The sequence below is a fragment of the Serinus canaria genome, chromosome 5, assembly GCF_022539315.1.
Source record: "Serinus canaria isolate serCan28SL12 chromosome 5, serCan2020, whole genome shotgun sequence".
NCBI classification, from domain to species: Eukaryota; Metazoa; Chordata; class Aves; order Passeriformes; family Fringillidae; genus Serinus; species Serinus canaria.
In genome coordinates, this window is record NC_066319.1 from 23,930,159 (window position 1) to 23,951,113 (window position 20,955).

The 20,955-nt window shown below is 52.4% G+C and overlaps 1 protein-coding gene across 8 annotated transcripts in view; it reads right to left on the bottom strand.

Annotated features, from left to right (window-relative positions):
• DGKZ (diacylglycerol kinase zeta) overlaps positions 1-20,955 on the bottom strand; it is a 48,533-nt gene that overhangs the window by 13,955 nt on the left and 13,623 nt on the right. For 2 of the 8 annotated variants that reach the window (XM_050974853.1, XM_050974851.1), the window contains exons 1-23: positions 12,277-20,789; positions 11,379-11,487; positions 10,578-10,673; positions 9,734-9,811; positions 9,353-9,409; positions 7,931-7,981; positions 7,182-7,250; positions 6,698-6,769; positions 6,275-6,391; positions 6,111-6,182; positions 5,726-5,821; positions 5,371-5,453; positions 5,123-5,183; positions 4,605-4,718; positions 4,071-4,211; positions 3,477-3,555; positions 3,134-3,189; positions 2,022-2,084; positions 1,713-1,786; positions 1,490-1,601; positions 981-1,180; positions 585-685; positions 372-451 (exon numbers count right to left, since the gene is read on the bottom strand). In XM_050974853.1, the coding sequence (XP_050830810.1) occupies positions 372-451; positions 585-685; positions 981-1,180; positions 1,490-1,601; positions 1,713-1,786; positions 2,022-2,084; positions 3,134-3,189; positions 3,477-3,555; positions 4,071-4,211; positions 4,605-4,718; positions 5,123-5,183; positions 5,371-5,453; positions 5,726-5,821; positions 6,111-6,182; positions 6,275-6,391; positions 6,698-6,769; positions 7,182-7,250; positions 7,931-7,981; positions 9,353-9,409; positions 9,734-9,811; positions 10,578-10,673; positions 11,379-11,487; positions 12,277-13,202 (2,907 nt within the window). In that variant the 5' untranslated portion in view covers positions 13,203-20,789. Of the gene's footprint in view, positions 1-371; positions 452-584; positions 686-980; positions 1,181-1,489; positions 1,602-1,712; positions 1,787-2,021; positions 2,085-3,133; positions 3,190-3,476; positions 3,556-4,070; positions 4,212-4,604; positions 4,719-5,122; positions 5,184-5,370; positions 5,454-5,725; positions 5,822-6,110; positions 6,183-6,274; positions 6,392-6,697; positions 6,770-7,181; positions 7,251-7,930; positions 7,982-9,352; positions 9,410-9,733; positions 9,812-10,577; positions 10,674-11,378; positions 11,488-12,276; positions 20,790-20,955 lie in introns of those variants that run through there. The other 6 variants (XM_030239738.2, XM_050974854.1, XM_050974852.1 and 3 more) reach the window with 5 other exon arrangements.

Below are 20,955 nucleotides of genomic sequence, written 5' to 3' on the forward strand. Positions count from 1 at the left end.
GGCACCTGGAGAAGGCAGAGCTGAGACAGGAAACACAGAGCCTGTGAAGGGTTGAATGGTTATAGGCCCCCACAGGATGTGTGCTGGCTTTTTATACTACCCTGTAGTTTTTCAGAGTCACTTTCTGGGCTTGGAGAAGAGTCAGAAGAGCAATGCTGAAAAAGAAGCTGCCAGACAGCAGGGAGTAAGGCAAGGCAGCCAGCTTGGGACCCCGGCCCCACCACATGGTGAAGGCAAACCGTGTCCTCTAAGCGTGACCCAAAGCAAGAGTGCGTGTGGTGGTGTGTGCAGGTCAAGACGGCTTAGAAATCCTTTCCCTGAGTCCCTTCATCCTCAGTATTAAGCTATGACTACTTTTCATGCAGACTCACCTCCTGCAGCTTCTCAATCTGGGTCCGGCACAACTCCAGGTCACTGTCTCCTGGAACCACGATGATCCCCAGTGGCACAGCTGCAGGACAGGTTACAGGCTCAACTCAGGGATCAGCCCATGCCCCATTCCCAACACCTCACAGTTTAGCTACAGTCTTTGCCAGACTTGGGGACTGCAGCTCCCACCCCCGGTCACTCAGCTGGTCACTCACAGGCTTCCTTGAGCTTTTCCTTGTCATAGTTCAGTGCCTCATAGTCGCGCATGCTGATGCGGCTCACCCGGATCCGCAGCCGCTCGGGCACTGGCTGCTGGCTGTGTTCAGGGGGCAAGGAAAAAGGAAGATATCAGAAAGTGACACCCTGCTTTCTCCTTACTCCCCTAATCCCTCCAAACAGGCAAGAGTGTTATACAGACTGGGGTGGGGAGCTTGGCACCAGCAGCTTCTCCAGCATCAGGATCTGGTCTTACTTCTGTGATCCGATCCCTTCCCAGACCCTACCCAAGACAGAACTGAAATGCCTCTGCCAGTCACGGATCAGTCCCATCCCTTTCCCTGCTAACCATCCTTCCTTAGAGAGGAGGTAGCAGATCAATCTGAGGAACCTACTCATTGAGCAGAGGCATGGAGTTGCGCCGCTTGGTCTTCTGCACCATGTTGGCTTGGTTGCGCAGAGAGATGTGGATGCAGGAAGCTGCCAGCTTGCAGGGCTCTCCATCCACCTGCATGGGGATGGCCTTGGATGTGGTGAGAACCACCTGCCGGCACTGACAGAGCCGCTCCCCATGGCCACCGACTTGCAAGGCAGCCTGTGAAAGGGTCCAGAGTGAGAGCAGAACGTGGACTGAGACATGGATGAGGGGAATATCCATTGTCATCTGGATGTTACAAGTGAAACAGATTCTGAGGGTCTCAGGTATTCTCAGTGAGAAGGGACTCACAGAGACCAGGGCACGACAGCACCTCATCTAAATCTTAGAGAGCAGACACTGTCATATTGGCCAGCACCACAACTCCTCCAGAGAGGATCTGTGGAGCTGTGGGCTGGCTGACACCTGGCCAATGGGACCATTCATTCCCCTGGTTGCTACCTACAACTGGCAACAGCACTAACTCACCAGTGATGTCATGGTGAAGCCAATAACTTCAATGCAACCATCATCATGGCGCTGGGGCTCGAAGTCATGGTGCTCCCCAGGGTTGCCCCAGGGCATGGTGCCTGCACAGTACCTGGGAAAGGACAAGAAGAAATGCCTGGACTGGCACCCCAAACCCAGGCAGGGATCTACCGCACAGGTATGAAAAGACTAGTGTATGAAGACAGGTCCTGGGAGTGCTCACCTTGGGATATTAAGGAAGACCAGGCACTGGGGCTTCAGGTCCTGAATCTTGGAGGTCAGGTCTATCCCATCACACTAGAGACAACACAGGGGTGTTCCGGCTGCTGTAAGGGGGAACCTGGTCCATCCTACCCACTTAGGCAGAAATGGCCTCCCTCCTCTGCTCCCTACAGTGAATGTTCTCCAAGTCAGAGGAAGCTGATGCTCCCAGGAAGCTCCCCAGCCCTGACATACTTAGTGTGCCAAGGGACATTCCTCACACCTCCACAGCTCACCCCCTCCCTGGACCAGAGCACCCCAGCACACTCACAACCAGCCTGACATGCTTCGCCAAGTCTTTGGAGCTCCCGGTGAGGAAGTCGGAGAAAGCCGTCTGCCAAGGTAAGAGACAAAGTTAGTGCCCAGGTGTTCACCAGAATGAGCAGCCAGGAACCCTGCCACTGACCTGCAACTCAGCCTGACACAGACCTCAGCTCCTCAAACCTGCAAACCCCCTTTTCATCCACTGTCAGAAGTCCTCCTCCAAAACAACCTGATCCATTCATCGCGCTATTTTGCCTACCAAAAACCTTGAGGCACCTTCAGTAACATGCTCTAGCTTTCCCTTGCCAGCCCAGTCCTGACTTTAGGGAAGAGCTGACGAGTCTCCTCCAGTGAGAATCAAGTAACAAGAGACAAATTCAGTCTCAAGCTGAGATGAAGTACCACAAAACAGAGCTGAAGTGATCCCATCTAGAGATTCCAAGAGGGACAGAATAGAATGGGTCCCCTTTGGGGTTAACTGTGTAGACAGCAAAAGAGACACAAACAGGACAGATGTGAGATGGCACAGAGCAGCACTCGGCCTTTAGTACTGCTTGAATACCAGTCACCAGACACATGGCTAGAAAGTATATTGAGCATGGGGAGACAGAGGAACAAAGATGATACTGAGATGCAAAGTTCTAGAGGTGAGACACAGGAGGGTGGTGTAATTAGCCAGGAAGCTCTAACTGGTCCAAGGTATATAATAAAAGACCAAAGTAGTGTGCAGACTATGGAAAGGCTTCCTTTTCCTCTGCAGGGGGAACAGTCTGCCTTCCCACAGCTCCAGGGAGGTCCTGCCTGGGTGACCACCCGTGAGCTTGAGATCAAGAACAATAGTGGCAGGATATCAATACAGCAACTGTACTGCAGGCCACGGAGCAAGCTGTACTGCCAGCAACACTCACAGCCAAAGGGGAGCTGTGACTCTCAGCACTGCAGCATTTCTCCAGCAACTTTCCAGCTTCAGGCTGGGGGGCTTAGCTTCGGTGCATGTGAAGGTCCATGCAGCTTAAATGGGTGAATTTAGGGTGCAGGCAAGAGGCAGGTCCATGCCTGTGCTGCAGCTGACGTTAAGGCTGCTATGATGGCAGGCTCAGATATCCCCCACGCACTCACCCCAGCATAGAACATTTTATTCCGAAACCGGCTGTTGAACTTCTCTGGGTTGGCCTCTAGGGAAAGGAGAAAAAAGTCCAGGTCACTGGCCTACACATGGAAATATTTCACTTGCCAGCTCTCCTCAGACATAGCTCTCCAGCCAGCCTCAGCCAGGGGTCTGCCCCCAGCTTCTTTCCTGTGCAGGTACCCCTCTTCCCTCTTTGCAGCTTGGACTTGCTCCTCATGTTTCACCTCCAGCTCTGTCCCTGAAGCAATTCTCTCATTCCCTTTCCTGAGGAACTCACAAACAAGAACAGGCTTATCCCACAGACCCCGACCAAGTCCTGCCACTGCCCTGTACCTCGAGATTCGTGGAACTCCAGTGTCACCCGTGCGTCAAAGCCAAGGCTGAAGTAGTTATTAAAGACATCCAAAGGGAGCTGAAATGGAAAGGAGAAATAAGGATGAGGCTGCCAGCATGTGCCCATGGCACAGATGAGGTCAGGTTACAGCAGAGCCATTACAGTGCTCATGAGGCTGAGGGACCTTGCTTGCCTTTTCCCTAGGAAAATACAGAGGTCACCAGCCTGAGATGATGGATTAGTTCCTGGCTCCTAGGGGTAAGGGAAACAGTCCAAGGGGACACACTCTGCTGTCTGAGGTTTCTGCAATCACCCATGTTTCTGTTAAAGAAAACAGTCTCAGAGAAGACTGGGCTTATACCTATTGCAAGTTGTGGCTAAAAACCTTTGGTAGGCATTTAGTTATGAACTCTATATACACAGCAAGAGTGCTGTGGCTCAGAGCCATGAACAGAATGGTGGAATTGGAGGAGTGAGAGGGAAACACCAACCCAAGAACGTAGCCCCAAGTGCTGAGACTGCCCAAGCCAGTGTCAGAAGAGAGAATGCAGACCTCTAGCACAGGGAACAGACATGGAGAGGAGGTGTCCCACCTTGTCAGCAGCTGCCTCATCCTTTTCCTCAGGGTTTGTGTCAGGGTTTGGCTCCACATGGAGGTTCCAGCGATCGAGCTGTACTATGTTCCCATCTTCTACGTGCGATAGGATCTTGGACAGAGGCTCATCTGTGTAACCCTGGTGAAGAGAAGGACTTGGGGAGTCTCATGCCTGCCTCCCAAAGAGATAACCCAGACAGAAGGCTTTGGTAAGGCATCTCAGAGTAAAAAGATGTAGAAGAGATCAACTCTACTTGAATGCACAACAAAATGGGACTTGAAATTTAAAACAATACATCTTCCTTGTAAAAATTTTCCAAAGTTTGAAAAGGCAATCGCTTTTGTATAATCTAATGCAGAACCATTCAAATGTCAGAAGAACAGCAGCATCCAAATTGCACTTATTTGTTGCTCTGTATTTATAGGAAGTTGAAACACGAGCCCATGCAAATCTCCAGCCATGTGTCTGAAACAAGGATCGAAGCACTCAGCCCTGCTCTGTCAGCAGTAGGTTCTTGTGCCCATCACTTACCCCACCCCAGTTCAGCGTTCTGGCCAAGTCGTTCCCTGTCCCCAAAGGTAGGATGGCCACAGGAGGAGGTGGGTTGATGCGTAACTGGTCCAGAATGGAGAGTATCCAGCCCACCTGCTCAAGCAAGAGAGTTCAAAGAAACCATTAGTTATCTCAGGGACCAGCAGGCAGGCCGAGGTGACTTGGAGTACTAGCAATGGCAGAGGGGCAGAGATGGGGTCTCCTTAGCCAAAACTGAGGCTATTCACAGTCTTTAATGCTCTAATCAGGTGCTGCAGGAGATACCAGTAACCCCAGTGAGGACACTGGCCCTCAAAAGGGCTACAAATCCAGACATGTTAGACTAGCACTCCCTGGAACAGTGCATGAGGGGACCCACAGCATCTATGCTACCAGCTGTACCATGGATGCAGTGTGCCCAGTTTGCCCTGTTCTGGTTTACAACAAGGAGGGCTGCTGTCCACACTGGAAAGGCCTGGGCAAAGGGGCACCAGGGGATGGAGGGGCTGGAGACTCACCGTGCCGTCTCCCCCGCACGCCAGGATCCGGAGGTTGTGGACTTTGCGGTACAGCTCCAGCCTGTGGGGAACAGGGAGGTTGAGGAGGGGACAGTTGCTGAAGGTGTTACACAGCGGCTGCCTCACAGAGCCCTTGGCATTCACAAAGCCACATCCATGTCTCCCTCTATGAACTGGGGGAAGAGCTCTCGGGAGCAATCCTGGGACATGGATGGGGGAAAGAAAGGTGCTGCCCCATCAGTACTCACGCCTCCTTGGGTCCACCCTGGCTGAGGTCGAAAACCTGCCGTGGGTTGAGATACCACATGAAGGATTGGATGATCTTGGCTCCCTATGGGAAGAAAAAAACTACTTCAGGTAATATCAAGTTCCCAGTGGACAGCAGAAGGAGGCATCTGGCCCTGCCTGGGGACAGGCTAAAACAACACCATTCTGGACGGGACAGAGGCAAATTCTGGCCGAGGTAGGAACTGCTGGGCAGCAAACTAGCATTGTGGCCTCTTGTGCAGCTGAAGCATCACCAAAACTGTGATGAGAGCTCAGCACTCAAATGGCAACACCCTCACAGAGATGCCTTCTTAGACACACCAGACAAGGCCATACCTGATTCCCACCACTCTTGGGGTTTACAAACACCAGCAAGGGCTTCATGAGAGGAGCTGGCATGGGCTTGATGACAAAGGGCTTCCACCTCCCCTCCTGCAAGAGATACCATAGATCCTTCAACAAAGCTGGGGAAACACAAACTGCCACCTCCAGCTGAGCCCTAACACCATGCAGGTCAGAAGCAGGAGGAAGAAAACATCCAAGCCACCCCATAAACTTTGTACCTGGCATATACCCTGCCAGCAGGCACACTCCCTCCAGCTCAACCTCCTTAACATCAGTACAGACCCAGAAAAGCACTTTTATTCTCAGCCTTGCTCCTCACTGTTTAGTCCCACTGCCCTTCCAAGACAAGGTCATTCCCAGTCCCCTCATATCTTACCTCGGCCCCCTTTTTGCTGGATTTCCGCTTGAATGATGTCCTCTTCTTCTTCTTACTAGATTTCAGTGGATTCTAGAGAGAAAAGGAACAAATACAAAAACTCTGTGAGGAGCCACTGGGCAAGGGGTAACTGTGAAAGAGCCCCAAGAGCTGAAGTGACTTACCTGGGGCCGCCGGACCCGCAGTATCCAGGTGGGAGGAACGACGACAGCAGCGTGAGCCCCTAGTGAGCAGGGCTCTTCAATGTGTTGCAGCATGAAACACGATACTTTGCTGTGATACTGGCCAAGGAGAAGACAAAGAGAAAATTCAGCTGCTCAGTTTGCTGGGCACAGCCACAATCTCCTCCTCTCAGGTTCCCTATGCCAATGCAGGGAGTGCTGGATGAAACCATGCAGGAATTTTGTAACGGCAAGGTAATGAAGAGAAAGTTTCTCAAAGGAGCTGGCAAATACCACAGCACAGCCTCTCCCAGCAGGGGGAGCTGTTAAGGGCAGGCTGCGAGCAGCAGCTCGGGGAGCTCCAGCAGAAAGCCGAGGTCATTAGTGCAGAACCGACTGGTAAGGCAGTCAGGGGGCTGTGCTCACCGCTTGTTTGCACCAGGAACAGCTGATGGCTACAATCTCTTTGCTGTGGAAGGCAAACTTCTGCTGAAAACCCTATGGAAGAAAGGACAAGAGGCTTAGGGAATTCCCTGCAGTGTCCCACCATCCAGTAAGAGACACTAACAAAGAGAGCATGCCTGCAGCTGGAGCCCTCCAGATCCTGTCAGACAGTCCCAACCACAACAACAGCACCAGGGAGGCCACTGTGCTCTGTAGGGGTGTCCTTATTGCTTATGGAAAGCATGTCAGGAAGACAATCTCTTTCGGGATTAGTTGGACCCAGGGGAAGAACTACTCTATGTGGGAAGCAGTTAAATAGTGCTTCACTGAGCAAAGCAGGCACGTGTCTTGGTTTTGCTGCCAAACAAGAATGGTGGGATGTCCCTGGTTCCAAGCCCTGTTCATGTCTCTGGCTTGACCTTAGGTTTCCTTCAGGCTGAGAAAAATGTCCAAGATGCCCTCTCACCTTGCCACACTGCCGGCATTTCCCTTCCTGCCGCCTCCGGTGCACCCAGTGATGTCGGACAACAATGGGCTAAACAGAAAAGAAAAAAAAAGAAAATTGAAAAAAATAAGAAGTGAAGGGCCCAGTGCATGAGGGAACACAGGAAGAAGGAGAAGAAATGGACACAGGCCAGCCAACCTCTGCTCTTGCAGCAAAACCACTGCTCATAGGGACCAGCCCCCCACCCGCTGAGAGAAGGCAAAGCCAAAACGTCAGGGGACAAGAGGCCAAATTAAGATGCTCCAAGAAAAGGGAATTAAAACCAGAAGAAATAGGAAGGAGGACAGGGAAACTGAAGACTGAGAATCAAACAAAGCAGATCCAATGGAGAGTGGGTAAGCAGTAACACATCTCTGTCCCTTAATATCTCTGCCCAGATGCCCCTAGTGCCAGGTGAAAAATGTGCTGGTGGAAGGCATGAAAATCCCTGGAGAGACACAGTTTGTGCCCACAGGAAGAAGATGAAAGTGTTTGCAGCTAAGCAGTGAACCTCCACACTCCACATTCCTTGAGGAGTGGCAGCCCCAAAGCCCTCCACACCCACTTCCCCCTGCTCTTTCCTCAGGCCAATCCTGAGCTTGCTTCAGTGCCAGCGTGGGCAGCAAGGCTGCTCGCCGGCACCTCTGCTCTGCCTGCAGGCTCACAGTGGGTTCAGGGCTGGCACTTGCAGAAGTGATTGTGAGGGATTTAGAAGTTTTGTAATGAAGTACCACTTGTCCTAAATCCCATCCTATTCTTCCAGCCCTGGACTGGGAACAGCACTGCAGAGAGAAAAGCAAAAAGAGAAAGGGAGTGTGAGTTCACAGGCTGGCATGACAGCCTCCAACATCCTGCTCCTGACAGCTTTTTGGGATTGTGATGATGAGAGACAGAAACTGGCAGGAGGTTGGGGTCAGCTCCAGTGTTCCCTCTTCCGAGTGCAGTACACAAGAGGGGATGAAGAGTCTTGTTGGCTTTAGTGGATATTAATCCAGTAGGAGCAGAAGGAGGGCTATGCCTTGAGCCAGCTCTGGGTCCAAGCAGGCACATCTAGGGAAAGGGCTGACCCTGAAGGAAATCCCTGGCACCACCAAGGCCAGAAGAGCATCTTTTTAGGGAAACAGGAAGGAAGAGGCCTTGGAGGAACTGAGAAGCATTAGAAAGACAGGATGGAGAATTTGTGAGAAAAAAGAAAAAGCAAGAAAGGGGAGGGAGAAAAGATTTGTAAAGGCTGGATAGAGGAAAAATAGAGACATACAATTGAGCAGAGGTAGCAAGCTGTTAGCAGAGCCCAAAAGGTAAGTAAAGCACAAATAAGTGAGCTAGATTAAGAGCAATATGGGAAGGAGGCACAGAAAGAAAAACAAAGCAAGAAAGGAAGGTTTAAAGTGATGCTGAAAGCTTCCCGTTACGACACCATGCCGGCATTTCAAAGCAGGCAGCCCTGAGTTTGAACATCCTTCTCCCACTAGGTCTGCTGTGCCAGCACAAATACAGTGTGCTGGGGGCAGCTCTGTTACCAAAATGGCCCATGACTGAGCCACCCACACCAACTCCTGAGCACTGCACAGGCTACACTGGCTCCACAGGCTGGAGGGTGAAGCATGAAGGCTGACAGCTGCTTCCACCAGTGCAGGTCAGCAGACAGGTTCCAGGCCACTGCTTATGCCCAGTACATTACAACATGGGCTGAAGGGGTCTGATACCACTACTGTGGGCAACTTCCACTGCTACCTGTGGCACCTAGGTCAGGGCTGAGTGATAAAGCCAGAAATGAGCCCATACTGCTTCCTTCCAAATTGCAGGAGACTTGGGGACTGCTGTTTGCCACAGCCTCATCTATGTGCCTGAGGACCCAACACAAGGGGCAAAATTTCTTCCAAAAAACACTGTAGGTTCCTCCCATGCAGATTCAGAACATGCAAACCACCGGATGCTCTGCATCTGCTGCCTGCAAACTCGTCACTCTTCATACCCAGTCTGTGCTGCTGCCTTGCAGAGAAACATCCCTTTTATGGCACCACCCCCTTGGAGCAGTAAGGAACACGATGCTTCCACTTGGATGGGCAACATGCAGGCAGCATGTGGTGTCTTTACACCAAACTGGAAATGGGAGATGCAGATGTGGGCAGAGTCCAAGGCACATCTCTCACCTCCCGTATGTTCCGGGATCCTGACTCCCTGAAGGAAGGCTTGCAGCGGAAATTTATCTGTAGGAAGAACACATGAGAGGAACCAGTAAAACCATCATACCTGAAGGAAATCTACTGGAATTTACTGCACTACAGTAAGGTTCAGAACCTTTGGAGTTGTTTGGTACTCGCCACAAAACCCTCACATGTCTTGGTTACTGAACAAAATGGGGCCTGGGCTCCCAATCATATCACTAGATCCTCATTTTGGTACTGTCTCCTCAGAAGACCCCTCTCTGCAATTACACATTGCAGTTCCCCAATCTTCTTGTATTTCACTGCCCAAGAAAAGGCTGCTACAGTTTTGCGAGCTGCAGGGAGGGCTTAACAAGCTCTACTCACTTTCTCCAGCTGTTCGATGCAGGGTGTATGCACTACGATCTTGCAGGCTGCACACTTGCGCCTGGAGAGAGGTTTTTGCTGAAGGGTAAGAAAAGGGGAGGAAAAAAACATATGTGAATGAAAATGTACAGTGTTCAGAGCCTGGCAAGCTCAGCCTCCCATCATACCTCCTTCTTATGTACTGGGATACAGAACAAGCCCTGTTGTAACATTAGATACAACCAAGACTTCCTATCTAGTGAAGGGGTCTAAGCATGTGCCTATAGCAGATGTTCTCAAGCCTGGTACAGAGCAGGGAGGTGCTTTCCCTATTGTCCTGTCCCGCAGTCCTTGTCTTTTTCCGACACTGAGAGCACCATGGAAGCTGGTCTGGGAGGCACCTGCAGGGTGGCATCAGTGGCAGGTACCTGCAGAATGGCAGGCAGAGGGTGGCATCAGTGCTCCATGTCCTGCACCACGAGCAGGACTGAGCCTACAAACTGGGCGGGAGGACTGCAGAGGCAGGAGGCAACAGGCCTGGGTCTCCAGAGCTCGCTTTTCTCCTCTATTGAAAGGTCTTGGATTCAGATTGTCCTTTCAAGGGTGTGGAATACCAACAGCCTCTCTGTGGAACCCTCCAGGCAAGTAGCAGCCCTACAAGTTCCCATTACAAACTGAGAACCAGCATTGGCAGAAACAGGGGTCTAGGCCCTTGGGTATGCAGAGGCAGGAGGAAACAGGCCCTGCTTCAGCAGCTCCCCAGACCCCTGCATGTCCCCCAGCAGCAGCAGCAGCAGCAGCGTGGCCTCTGCGGTCTCCCCATAAGGTGACAGCACAGCCATGTTTGTTGCCCCAGGTGACTCACCAGAAGCTTTGCCATGCAATTCTGTTCCCCAACGTAGCAAAAGTCCCCAGAGACATTGGTCTCAAACCAGATGTGCTCCCCATAGACTGCAGCCTCCTGAAACACACAAGACAACACAAGCTCTGACAGCAACCCCAGAGAGGCACCCGAGCCCCTAAAATACTTTGTGCAAGGGACTGGATACTGGACAATGCTGGGGGTGGGAGGTTGGAGCTAGGTGGAGGCCAGGAGACAAGATGCATGCAACAGCCAGGGACATCTGGAGAGAGGAAACCTCAGAAAGCTGCTGCCATGGCCCACCTGCTGTAAACAAGAGGGCCCCAGGAAACTAAACCAAGACCTACAAACCACTTGTAGTGTCCTGCACAGGAGAGCTGTTTTCATCATCCCAAGAGGAGGCATCAGGGCAAACTCAGTGCAGGGGACACTCCTGAACCAGCTTCTGTTCTACAATCTGAATATGCAGCTTAAAACCTGTGGGGCATTGCCTGTTAAGGAGCAGGGGCTTACTCCTGTTGCTTGGCCCCAGCCAACAGATCTTGGCTGTCAGAAGCAGAAAAGCTGGGAGTGGAGTAGTTATGCCATCCCTCCAGAAACCACCTGTGCCTCCACAGCCTCTCTCTTGCAGCATCAAGTAGTGCTGCCAGGAGCACAGATGCTGGCACCAGCTGGTGGCAATGGGGGAGGCTATAAATGTGTCAAAGTCAGTTACCTGGGAAGCCTCAACCCAGGGAAGAGCCTGCTGCTTCTTGGCCAAGGGACCATTCCATGCAATGTCCAGCAAAACACAGTACAACTTACGCTCCAATCCACAGTGCTGCATATCTGCCTCTCTGAGTCACTCCTCAAGGCTAGTGCCGGGTTTGGCTGGGCTACCATGTGTTGGAGACTCGATTTGGCAATAGCTTTCCTGGAAGACAAAGGAGGGCTGGCTATTAAATAAATATGCAAAGCACAACCTGCTTCTAAGATGCAACGTGAGGCTGGAGCAGAAAAGCCTCCTCAGGACCAAGTGGCTGGAAATGAGGTGAATTTCCATCCCAGGTGGCTGAGAAGTACCTTTTTCTGTGAGATAGTCCTGTGGGATGAAGAGGTACTGGCCATGTTGCTGACAGCTCAGCCAGACAGCCTGTACCTAACAAAAGGCACAGCCTGAGCCTGCTGGGTTAATGCCCTCAGCGATAAGAGCTCCACTGTAAAACACCCAGGGAGTGTCCACAGAGCTGCAGTGGTGGGACTGCCTTTGCAGGGACAATCTAGAGGACCTGTCCAACAGTCTCCCTGTATCTCTCAGGCACCTCAGAGCCTGGGCTGTTTACAGGGACCAGTACAACTGGCCAGAACAAAAGCAGCTGTTTGTTTGGGGCTAGTAAGCTTCTCCCAGATGTGCTAGGGTGGAGGAAAGGAGCAGAAATTCCAACCAAGAGGAGAAAGTGTGCATCTCCAGCCAGTAACCAGGCCTACCACATTCCTCTGATCCCCGTCTGGCAGGAGAGGACACCCACAAGCCCCAGGAACTGCACCAAGAGCATCAGTGGCATACCTGGCCCGAGTGGAAGATGCTTATGGTACGCCAGCAGCACTGCAAGACACCAACGACAGCCAGGACCAACGGCGCTGAGTCTCTTCCCTCCTTCCCCACCAAACCTGGGTCTGCACTCCCCCTCTCCCCTCCCCAAGGCGCTGCCACCATACATACAGCAGCCGGGGGCTCCAGCCGTCCGGGGTGGTGTGGCAGATGGGCTCCGGTCCCAAACCCTTGACGAGGGTGGCAGAGGGGCACTTGGTTCCAGCCACTCCTGCACAGCGCCGGGCCAGCAGCCGTGGGTGGCTGGAGGGGAGCAGCCCAGGCTGAGGGGCATCGCTGGAGCGCCGGTGCTGGCTGAGGCGGCGGTAGCGGCCCGGCAGGCCGTAGGCAGCCCGGCCGTGCAGGGCCTCAGTGGGCAGGCGGCTGGAGGAGGCGCGCCGCAGGCAGCGGGGGCCCCGCGACAGCAGGCCTGCCTGGAGCGGCCGCAGCTGGGGCAGCATGGCCAGCCACGTCTCCTCAGCACTATGCCCGTGCTGGCCCTGCTCAGCTCCTGCTGCTGCACCACCGTCCTCTGGAGACTCAGATGTGGAGCTGTCAGTGCAGTGAACCCTGTCCCCCTCCTCTCCTGTGGGGACGAGGCTGGCCAGGAGGACAGTGGGACCCAGCAGCTGGGCATCAATAGCTTGTGCCTGGCCTCCACGCTTCTTCTGCACGGCAAACCTGGGGCTGAGGCAGGGCGGTGTGGTGCTGGAGCGGCGACGCGTGCCGGGACGCCGGACCAGGCCCAGGCAGGAGAGGGATGGCACTGGGGTGCCTGAGCCGCGGCGGCACTGAGTCAGCGAGGCGGAGGGCAGCCCCACCTGGGAGCGACGCCTGGCCTTGCCCGTGGGCACAGCCACCACGCTGGTGCGCCGCAGCCCCTTCCGCCCAAAGTGCCGCCTAAAAAAGGTTTCCATTGCATCCGGATGGTGGCTGTTAACACAGAGACCAGGGATTAAGTAAGCTCCCCTGTGAGTCCCAGGCCACCCTGTGGCTGTCAGGGCAAGGGGACAGTGGGAAGCAAGGGATAGAGGGCTGAAGCAGGGAGTGGGAGACATGGCAATGCCACCTGAGCCAGGTGGTAGTGATGCTCCCCACAGCTTTACTGCTCCATGAGTCTCACAGCTCAGCCCAGAGGGCTGCAAGGCAGGGCAGGTGTCACCGCCTAGCCAGGACCCTCTGCATTCCCTGCACTCCACTAAGCAGAACCCCTGTGCACCCTGAGGTGCCGATCAGCCCTGGCACCTCCATCACCCCTACCACTCTCCTGATGCTGATCCACCTGGTTTTCACACAGGAACCGCTCTCTAGCTAGGTATCAGTCCCACCAAATTTGTAGCAAATTGAAATTAAGCCCTTGTAAGTCCTACAGAAAAAAACTGATCAGGACAGTAAAACCAGGGCAGGAAAATTTGGTAGAAGAGGTCTGGGAGAGCTGGAAGTTGGGAGAGGCTGGGGCAGGAGAGGCTGGAGAAGAGAGTTAGGAAGATCATTCCATCTGTCCTAAGCAAAACTTCCCTCTTATGGGAGAAAGAGCTTTATGGAAAGCTCATGCTTTCCCTGCCCAGCTCTCAAAGCTTGACAGGCTGCCTGGACATTGCAACAGTCTGTTGAAAGCCACGGGTGGAAGGTGCTGCAAGACTTTCAGTGGCTCAGCACACAAAGGCCTGAGTGGAAGGAGCTGAATCTGGCTAGCTCCAGTGCTCCTGTCCTCCAGAGACAGTGCTTCATTTCCCACCCTCCAGCTGTCACCTCTCTTCAGCTGCTAGAGTATTTATTCAAGGCCAACTTTAAAAAAACCCGCCAAAACCCTTAGTTTGGTAGAAGCAAATTTCTTCTCTTCAATTGCTCCCAAGGCAGGAGACTTGATCATGGCAGCCTGCAAGCACACACAAGCCACCATCACCACCACCACTCTCAAAGATTTCCATGCTGTGCAAGGCATCTCCTCTACACACCACAAGAGCATGGGCATGCTGCTCACCATGCAGACTGACATCTCCTCCCCTTTTTCTATCTTCCTCTCTTCCCGTGCTCTTTTACATTCTTATGGATCAGTAATATCAGAGAACCTTCAGGAGATCACTCTGGCCTAAACTTCCAATGAGCCAAGGCCCACACAAACACATGAATTTATCAGAAGCTTCTTCCCTGTTTATTTGGGAAATGCATGTAAGATGGGACATGGAGTTTTTGATAGTGCTTGTAGCACAAGCAGCCCATTGGGCTGTACCTCTTTTTAATAGATGAGTACAAAGGTGAGTTTGTATTCTGGAAAAGACAAGGCTTGGTTTGGTCTCCTCCACCCTTGCAGACAAGGAAGGCCAGCTCTTCAGTTTCTATAGGCTTATCACCATGCCTGTACTCAGTAATGCAAGGGAAGGAGGGACGAGTGAGGAAAGGAGGGAAGGAGGCAGGAAGGAAGGCAATGGCCTCCAGAGAGCAGCATCAGGGCAGCTAAAGCCTGGCTGAACTGAAAGCACAGCCAAAGTGTCACCTCCTCAGAAGTATTTCTCAAGTTCTACCACTGCAAGCAATGCAGGCAGGTACTTGGTCACCAGAAGGTTCAATCCACCCAAGGCCGATGCAGCTTTGCAGAGGGCATCAGCATTTTGCTGATGACTCTGTTTCCAGCCTATTCCCAACACTGCAGTGCTCCATTCATGTACCCTTCACCATATTATCTGCAAGATGATGTACAGTAAACAGCACAGAATCGGAGAATTTAAATTTTCCCTGTACACTTGGAGGCCATTTCCTCTTGCTCTATCACTTGTTACCTGGGAGAAGAGACTGACCCCACACCTTGCTACAACCTCCTCTCAGGTAGTTATAGAGCTCAATAAGGTCTCCCATGATCCTCCAGCTTCCTCAGCCATTCCTCCTAAAACTTGTCCCATAGACCCTTCACCAGCTGTACTGTCCTCTGGATGTGCTCCACCACCTCAGTGACAGGATAAGGGCCCGAAACTGGACACAGCACTCGAGGTGTGGCTTCACCAGTGCTGAGGACAAAGAAACAGTCACTTTCCAGTCCTGCTGGCCACACTTACTGACACAGGCCAGGATACTGCTGGCCTTCATGGCCACTTGGCACACGCTGGATCATGTTCAGATGGCTGCCAATGAGCATCATCACCAACAGGTATTAAAAACTGTCTGAACAAATAAAACATATTAAAAAACACAAGCAAGAACACAGGATTTGGCACATTGCAACAGACCCTTTTTGGCCAGCTTTAGCTCGTGGTACTGACCAAAGGCACCTCAAATGAGCTGAATGGCTGTTCCCTCCCACCCCAGATATTCCACAAGCACAAAGCTGCTCCGCTGCTTACTGTGTTGCTGCTGCGGGCAGGAAGATCTCTCAACACAGCTTCCTTCCTTTTTGCACCAGTCTCGTGAGGAAATCTGCTACAACAACCTTGGTTTGACATTTATGTTTGAGCACTAGCTGACTGCAGATCTTTTTATCTTCAGGACTGTCTGTAAATGGCATGTGGAATCAAGCTCTGACCACCAGTGGTGAAGGTTATTACAAGACTGCCAGCTGACAGCCCATGACAGCAGCATGTGACAGCTCAGATATGCTGGGTGTACAGATCCCCACCTCTTGCATCTCACTACCAACCTGAGCTCCAAATGGTGTATTGCAGGTGTGAGAGCTGCTGCTGTGGAGCAGATGGACAAACTGCCGGGGCTGCCCATGGTTGATATGCATTAGCAGAGCTGCATGCAGAGCAGCTGGGGAACCATGCAATAGACAGAGAGGAGCACGAAAAGAGCTAAGCCTCGGAAGCCTAACACCAGCACATTTCTGGCATCTCTATTGTTTGTCACTAAAAAAAGATGGAGAGGAGCCAGCACCTGCGGTTGCTCTGTAGAGCACATTACTCGGCTCAGTTAGGTAAGGAGGCTGGATCAAGGCAGCCTGGCATTTGCAGAGTAAGGAAGTATTGCTGCATGTACTGGTATATCAACTCTACTTATGAGCAGATACACACTGTCATTTCAATCTCCTTCTGTGAATAAGGAAGGAGACAGTAGCTCTGGTCTGCTCATGATCTGCAGAGCTCTTGAAAGGTGGGGTGTTTTTTTACTACCAGACTCCTCAAAGCATCCTACACACCCTGCCTGGCCTCAGTGCAGAGATGCTGCTGAAGCAGGAACATGTCCCATCAAGATCTAAATACCCTTGGAAAGCACAGCAGGAATCGAAGAGGAAAAATTTGCATCTTGTAACTGCAGTGGACATAGAGCTTATGAATCAGCTGTTATGGAGACATCTCTCCAGATATCCAGCAGCTATCCCTCATTTGGTGATGGTGGTTCCAAAACCAGACAGGCTGACCCTTAGGGCTTAACATGCAGTGTCTCCCATGACATAATCTTTGTCCACATCACAAAGAGACTCTGGATATTCCAGATATCCACTATTCTGCTTTGCTTCACTAGCCTAGAGCAAACTCCCATGTACCATACTTAACAGGCTCTCTGTGATAGCAGAGGGATCCTGTGCCATATACCCTCTTGGCCCTTCCTTTGCATTATTATTCCCTTTGTCCCTCAAGCAGCCTGGTCGATTCCTGTCAGTGCCCAGAAGCAAGAGAGATCTCAGGTTACCTTCATACAGTGACAAATCTGGCACCCCTCTCCTGGCACCAAAGGAGGCAAGAGGATCCTACTGCAGGACGTTGCTGATACTAAATGCACAAGCCTTGAGCCACAGAGAAGTCTGGACATAATAATACCATCAGCTCCTCCTGACCTTTCAGCAAACCTCCAGTTAGTCAACTGGAAAGCATTTTTTCCAACCACGGGACTACCAGGGAAACAAGTCCGAGAGCTTCGCCTCGTTCCATGACGAGCACCTGTCCTGATGGCAGCTGGCTGGATTCCTGCATCCTGGTTAGCTGTGGGTGCTGGGGAGCTGCTGTGGCACTAGAGCTGGCAGAGTCTGAGCAGGAGCCCACTTCAGTTTACAAGCTGTCTTCTCCTGGCAAAGACACTTGACTCATACAGATCAGCCACAAAGAAAGTGTGTTATTAATAGGCACTCCTGTGTGACAGCAAGATCTCCTGGGCTTCTCCCCTGTCGCCTCCCTGCCTCCTCCCTGCCAGGGCACTGGAGGAACTGAGGGACCCAGGAGCCCATCCGGAGAGCTGCTGCTCCTTCCCACCCCGCTGGCATACCACTGGTTGCCTTCAGCCTCTGTTTCCATCACAAGCTTGCACAGCCCACAATGCCCTTTCAGTGCTCTGATATTCAATCTTCCCATGTATGCTACTGTCCTTACACCACCCCTGCTGAGATCCTGTCCCCTCTCTCTGGTCCTGCTTCCTGCACATCATCACCGACCTCTCCTCTCCCTGGGGCTCCCCAGCCAGGCTTCAAGAGCAACCTGCACAGATGAGGTCTGCTGAGGAAGGTGCCCCTGTGCCAGATGGGGAAAGGAAAATGGTCGTCAAGATGTGGTGCTGCCCTCAAGCTTTGGTTGCAGTGAGCTGTGCAGTAATCAGCAAGTTCCTATACTGTGCACTTTTTTCTACTCAGAATTTCCATTCCAGCTGTCATCTCTTCAACCATCACACAAATAAAACCAAGTCAGAAGCTTCCCCACACTGGGTCCGGTATAAGCAAGGAGATGGGGCTCCCCCCAGCACAGGGACGGGGAGGCTCCATCCAAGCCGTGAGCCTTTCAAAGCACCATGAGAGGTGAGCTATGGGCTATGCTCATCTACTTTAGGATTCATACATTTGACCTACTGCAACAAGTGCCACCACCTATATGGGCCACTTCCAGGCTTCTGAGCTGCAGGAGCATGGTATTCCCAGAAGAAGGACAAGGACATCCTCAGTTGCACTGTCACCCTGCAGAGGAAGGGATTACTGCTGCAACTGTGAGGTTGCCTCTCCAGGCTGCAGAAGCCAATTTCTGATACTAGCACGGTACTCAGAGAGCAGCACATCTCAGCTTCTCTTTCAGTGAGTCCTGGGCCTGATCAAGATTAATTCAGACCTCTCTGCTAGTAAGAAAGCAAGGCAAGTGCTTAGAAACCAGCTGGTGGTCAGATGCATGCAGCTGCAAAGGACATCCTCCCAGCCCTGTGGTCCCTGAGGTCCCTGCACGTGATGCATAGAGGTCCCTGTCAGGGCTACTGGGCATGGGCATGAGAGCAAGGCACCCCAACAATATCTAAGCATGTTTGCCAACTTGCTCAGAAGACTATCAGTGTCACTGGGCACTCTGGGTGGCCAATCTGGAGGTCCCAGGACAGCACTTCTTCACAAGGGACAGGCAGCTATATCAGTGTAGGGTCTTTGTATCCATCCTGTACCTGGCTAAGCAAGAGCACAACTCACAGCCAGTCAGGAGTTGGGAACACCAGGGGGAAGAGATACAACTTCTAAGATGCTTTCTTGGAATGAGCAAGTCAGGGTGATAGGTGCAACACCAAGGACCGGCAGCTGCCTTGGGGACAATTGTAGAAAGGCAAAGAAATGAAATACCACAGTTTGACAGTTTGTCATGGTAGGCTTCTCCAAGTGGCAGAGCCGGGTGGAAGGACACTGCCTAGCCATGCCTCAAACAAAGCAAAAGCCATCCCACCTTCATGCATGGCCCTCCACAAGAAAATGCTCACACTTGGTTTTCTGAGAAGAACAGGGGCTGGAAGCAGAAGGGACTGAGACTTTTTATACAGTTCATAGCATTTTCCCAGCACCCTTCTCATAGCAGCTCCATTCCACCTCACCCCAAGCTCTGCATGATGCCATGGTGCCGTCTCCTTTTTCACCACCTTCTCAGGGCAAACGTGAGATCTGTTTTAAGGCACATCTGCCAGAGCAGCTCAGCTCCTCAACAGAGATTTCATAAAGTGAAGAGTTTGTCAGCCCTAACATTCAGAGTAATGTTCCCATTACAACAATGTGATTTCCTTCCCAAAATCCATGGAAGACAGTGTTTTATCTTAATTTAAACCAAAACCATCTCCTTGGAGCCTCCTGGGCTGACTCTGGGCATTTATATCCCTTGACAACTTTCCACCATCATAATGTTATGAAGTTTATATGCCAGTACAGTAAATAATCTGCCTCCTGGCAATCAAGAAACCTGACAGCACTGATGTAAACAATCTGTTGCTGCATTTGGCTGAGGAGCTGAACAGCAAGACTGACAGCTTTGAGTCATGAATTAACCAGGGCTGAAACGCAGAGAATGAGCCCTGGACTCAGGGACGTTACCCATGGTGCTGGGGCTGAGGCTGAGCAGGGGTTGGGGGAGAGGCTGGCCACACGTTTCTATTTTGGTCCCATCAGCAGGACTAGTGATGCAGGCTGGGAAGGAGTTGGAGAGTTTCTTCTCTCTCTCTCTGAGCTTCCTTTCCAGAGTGACGCACATGAAGCCAGGCAGCAGGGGCCTCAGCCAGGGTGTCCTGGTGGTTTAGGTACTCAGACCATGGTTTCTTTTGCAGATTCCCATTATCACACCCAGTGGTGGTCCCCTTGTTCAGTACACACAGCTCTGTTCCTCACAAGGAGGGACACACTATTTAAAGGGTGGCCAGTCCCACAGCCCAGCTGTTGGATCCAAACTCCCAGAGCAGCCCCAGAGTTTTTCCCCAGCACACAAGGACAAAATCCTGGCACAGAAATTACTACTGGCCACAGTGCTGCCCCAGGCAGGGCAATACACAGTGTCTGCCCAGGGAGGAGGCGATGAACCTTGTGTAACAACAAAGCTGCAGTGTAGCAGATAGAGAACACAGGCAGTGATTCCCAAGGCTAGTAAGTCTCTGCACCTTCCATAGCAAAGTCAGGAAAACCTCAGGCACTCCACAACATGCATTGATCACTGACCAGAAAGATGGGACTCACATGCCTCCCTCCAGCCCACAGCAGGGATCAGAAAGGGCATTCCCCTGCTCCTGGCATAAGCAGGGAATCACAGTGCCACCAGCATCAGAGGATATACCAGGAGTCCACAATCTGTCCTGCTTTCCTAAACTATTCCAAAGCAAAGCGACTGAGGACTGAGGGTCCTGGCAAGGTACAGGCTAGCTCCCTGTCCTCTGCTACCTGCAGATTTCCTGCTGCCACCCCCATGCCACATGGACTGGCAGGACGAAAGCAGCAGAACGGGTGGCTGGAAATACACCACTGGCAGGGCAACCCCACAAAAACAGCAGCCAAGCACCACTGAGTGCCACGGTGGCTGTGTTTTGCAGACCCCTCGCCTGAACCCTGGGGACTGCTGTGGATCGGCTTTGCTCCAGGCTCTGGCAGAAAACAGTGCTCGACAGAAGCAAAGTTGAGGGTCTCGGGGATGACTCCGGGGTCTGCTCCCCCTGTCCTTCACAGTGGTCTGGAACCAAATGCCACACCTACAAAACTAAGGGCTGTCTCTCCCCCCAGGTCCCCTCCCATCCCCCACCCAGTACAAACAAAAGCAGCAAGCGTGAGGGAGAGAGATAAGCAGGACAAGGAAAGGGGAGATAGTGGGAAAAAGCCCCCGTGACCTGATCCGGAGCGGTGCAGGGGTCCTGCAGGTGCCGAGTGGGCGGCAGTGGCCGTGCCGCAGCAGCGGGCCAGCCCTCCCCTACTAAGTCCTAGTTTGGAGAGAGAGCTTGGCTTCTCCCTCCGCTCCTCCCCACGCTGCTGCTCTAGTTAAAATAGCTAACTGCACTTCCTCTCCGAGCAGCCCCGAGGCTGGCTCGCCCCCAGCCACAGGCGCATGCACCACAGCGGGCCCGGAAAGAGAGGGGTCCCCACGGCACCAGTTGCTCTCCAAACACTCCCAACTGCAGCTC